Source organism: Plectropomus leopardus, unplaced genomic scaffold (genome assembly GCF_008729295.1).
Source record: "Plectropomus leopardus isolate mb unplaced genomic scaffold, YSFRI_Pleo_2.0 unplaced_scaffold93202, whole genome shotgun sequence".
In the NCBI taxonomy this organism is placed as follows: domain Eukaryota; kingdom Metazoa; phylum Chordata; class Actinopteri; order Perciformes; family Serranidae; genus Plectropomus; species Plectropomus leopardus.
In genome coordinates, this window is record NW_024702787.1 from 1 (window position 1) to 378 (window position 378).

General features: G+C 61.9%; 1 protein-coding gene across 1 annotated transcript; it reads left to right on the top strand.

The window, feature by feature from the left end:
• Positions 1-3: 3 nt before the first annotated feature.
• Positions 4-363, top strand: LOC121940726 (toll-like receptor 13; the record flags this gene model as incomplete). Its single annotated transcript, XM_042483428.1, has 2 exons — positions 4-77; positions 156-363. Coding segments are annotated over 2 exons (282 nt in total), but the record flags the coding sequence as incomplete, so codon positions are not given.
• Between the last annotated feature and the right edge of the window lie 15 nt (positions 364-378).

Consider the following 378-nt stretch of genomic DNA (forward strand, 5'->3'; position numbering starts at 1 on the left):
AGCAGGAAGACCATCTGTGTGATCACGCGCCGCTACCTGCAGAGCGAGTGGTGCTCCAGAGAGATCCAGATGGCCAGGTGAGGGCGCTCACATCCGTCGGGCCGGCTCCGCCCTCTGATTGGTCCTCACGGTCTGTCCCGTCCGTGTCTTTGCAGTTTCCGTCTGTTTGACGAGCAGAAGGACGTGTTGATCCTGCTGTTCCTGGAGGACATCCCGGCCCACCAGCTGTCTCCGTACTACCGCATGAGGAAGCTGGTGAAGAGACGCACCTACCTGAGCTGGTCGCAGGCCGGCGGACACCCGGGAGTCTTCTGGCAGAACGTACGGAGAGCTCTGGAGACGGGGGACGATCTCACCGAGACCGCCAACCTGCTGACT